Raw genomic sequence first — 1,593 nt, 5'->3', positions numbered from 1 at the left:
ACACTCACACGCGTGCGAGTGCATGAAATCGGTTTTGTAATTCCAGGTCAGGGGGGTGAGTACATTGATCTTACGCACACACTTCTAAGTGTAAGAGTCAAATTAATTACTTCTAAAAAAACTGCAGAAAATATTTCGAGTGTAGAATCGGTTGGTCCTGTCAACAATTTACTGCATTCCATGTTTAACTAGTTGGATGTATACTTTAATCAAAAGCTTGTCTCGCCACCAAATAATGCATATGCATACAGAGCGTGTATTGAATCTCTGCTCAACTATGGGCCAGCAGCGAAAAAAAGTCATCTCACATCAGCATTATGGCTTGACGATACACCAGGTAAAATCGATGACATCAAAACGCAGAACTAGGGTCTCGTCGATCGTCGACTTATACTGGGTGAAGGAGGAAAAATTGATCTGATTGGTCATTTTCGCAGTGATGTTTTTAATCAGGATAAATTTCTCTTGAATGGTGTTGAACTTAGAGTTCGACTGGTACGTTCTAAGGATGCTTTTTGTTTTATGGATCCTACTAATCGGGCTTATCTTCGTATTGAGGAAGCATCTCTTCTTATTCGGCGTGCAAAAATCAGCCCTGGGATTCTGGTTGCAAACGCAAAAGCTCTTTCTCAAGGTGCGGCCAAGTACCCACTTACTAGAGTAAATGTTAAAACACACACAATTCATTCTGGTGCTCAAAGTGAAACGCTCGATAATGTTACAATCGGTCAACTACCTGAAAGGATCATCATTGGATTTGTCGAAAATGACGCATTCAACGGCCATCGTAGTAAAAATTCCTTTAACTTTAGACACTTTAATATTAATCATTTCTCTCTTTACGTAGATGGTATGCAAATTTCATCGAAGCCTTTGCAACCAGATTTCTCAAAAGGAAAGCTATACATTGATGCTTATTATACTCTGTTTTCTGAAACGGAGATTCATTTTATGAACGAGGGAAATAATATTGATCGTTTGGATTACGCAAATGGATACTGCCTCTTTGCATTTGATCTTACTCCTGATCTTTCTGGAAATTGTCAATCACACTAGAATCTCGTTAAACATGGTAGCCTTCACATTGAGCATCGTGTAGAGGAAACACTACAGCAACCTATTAATTGTATAGTCTAAGCAGAATACGACAATTTCTTTGAAATTGACGCATCCAGGCAGGTTATAGTAGATTACAGCATTTAAAACCTGCACAGACCTACATAAACCTGTTTAACAGAACCGGTTTTCAATATCAGTTGAACATGGAGGGGGAAAAATGACGAATGTTTACCCGAGTATATAAGACGCTCTGCTCAGTTGGTTGTTGTCTCTCGTAAAGGTATCTTCATCCTCACCTCTACTCTTGAATGTAAAACAATGGACTATATAATCGACGTACCAGGCTTTCGAGATATAGACGACCAGTTTATACCAAAGGCAGTGGCGGTTGTTGCTGTTGATCATAAATACATAGCCCATTGGATTGTTGAACCGCCATATCTCTTCTCTGAACTTCGTGCATGTTCAAAATCACAAAACAACTGGCTAACCTGTCAATATCATGAAATTGAATGGTTTGATGGAGATATCCCA

The 1,593-nt window shown here is 39.0% G+C and overlaps 1 protein-coding gene across 1 annotated transcript; it reads left to right on the top strand.

The window, feature by feature from the left end:
• Window positions 1-277: 277 nt before the first annotated feature.
• LOC117168901 (uncharacterized protein F54H12.2-like) lies at window positions 278-1,056 on the top strand. Its single transcript, XM_033354832.1, has 2 exons — window positions 278-337; window positions 454-1,056. Exons 1-2 carry the CDS (start codon window positions 278-280, stop codon window positions 1,054-1,056), a joined length of 663 nt encoding a protein of 220 aa, XP_033210723.1.
• The last annotated feature ends 537 nt before the right edge of the window (window positions 1,057-1,593 follow it).

This window comes from Belonocnema kinseyi, chromosome 3 (genome assembly GCF_010883055.1).
Source record: "Belonocnema kinseyi isolate 2016_QV_RU_SX_M_011 chromosome 3, B_treatae_v1, whole genome shotgun sequence".
Taxonomy (NCBI): Eukaryota; Metazoa; Arthropoda; class Insecta; order Hymenoptera; family Cynipidae; genus Belonocnema; species Belonocnema kinseyi.
The sequence above is the reverse complement of the archived record's forward strand: the minus strand, read 5'-3'. Positions and strand labels throughout refer to the sequence as shown.

Excerpts from the sequence above, each read along its gene's own strand:
- LOC117168901 (XM_033354832.1), top strand. The coding sequence starts at position 278 with ATGGGCCAGCAGCGAAAAAAAGTCATCTCACATCAGCATTATGGCTTG. Across the intron at positions 338-453 it reads ATGGCTTGACGATACACCAG|GATAAATTTCTCTTGAATGG; the intron begins GTAAAATCGATG and ends GTTTTTAATCAG.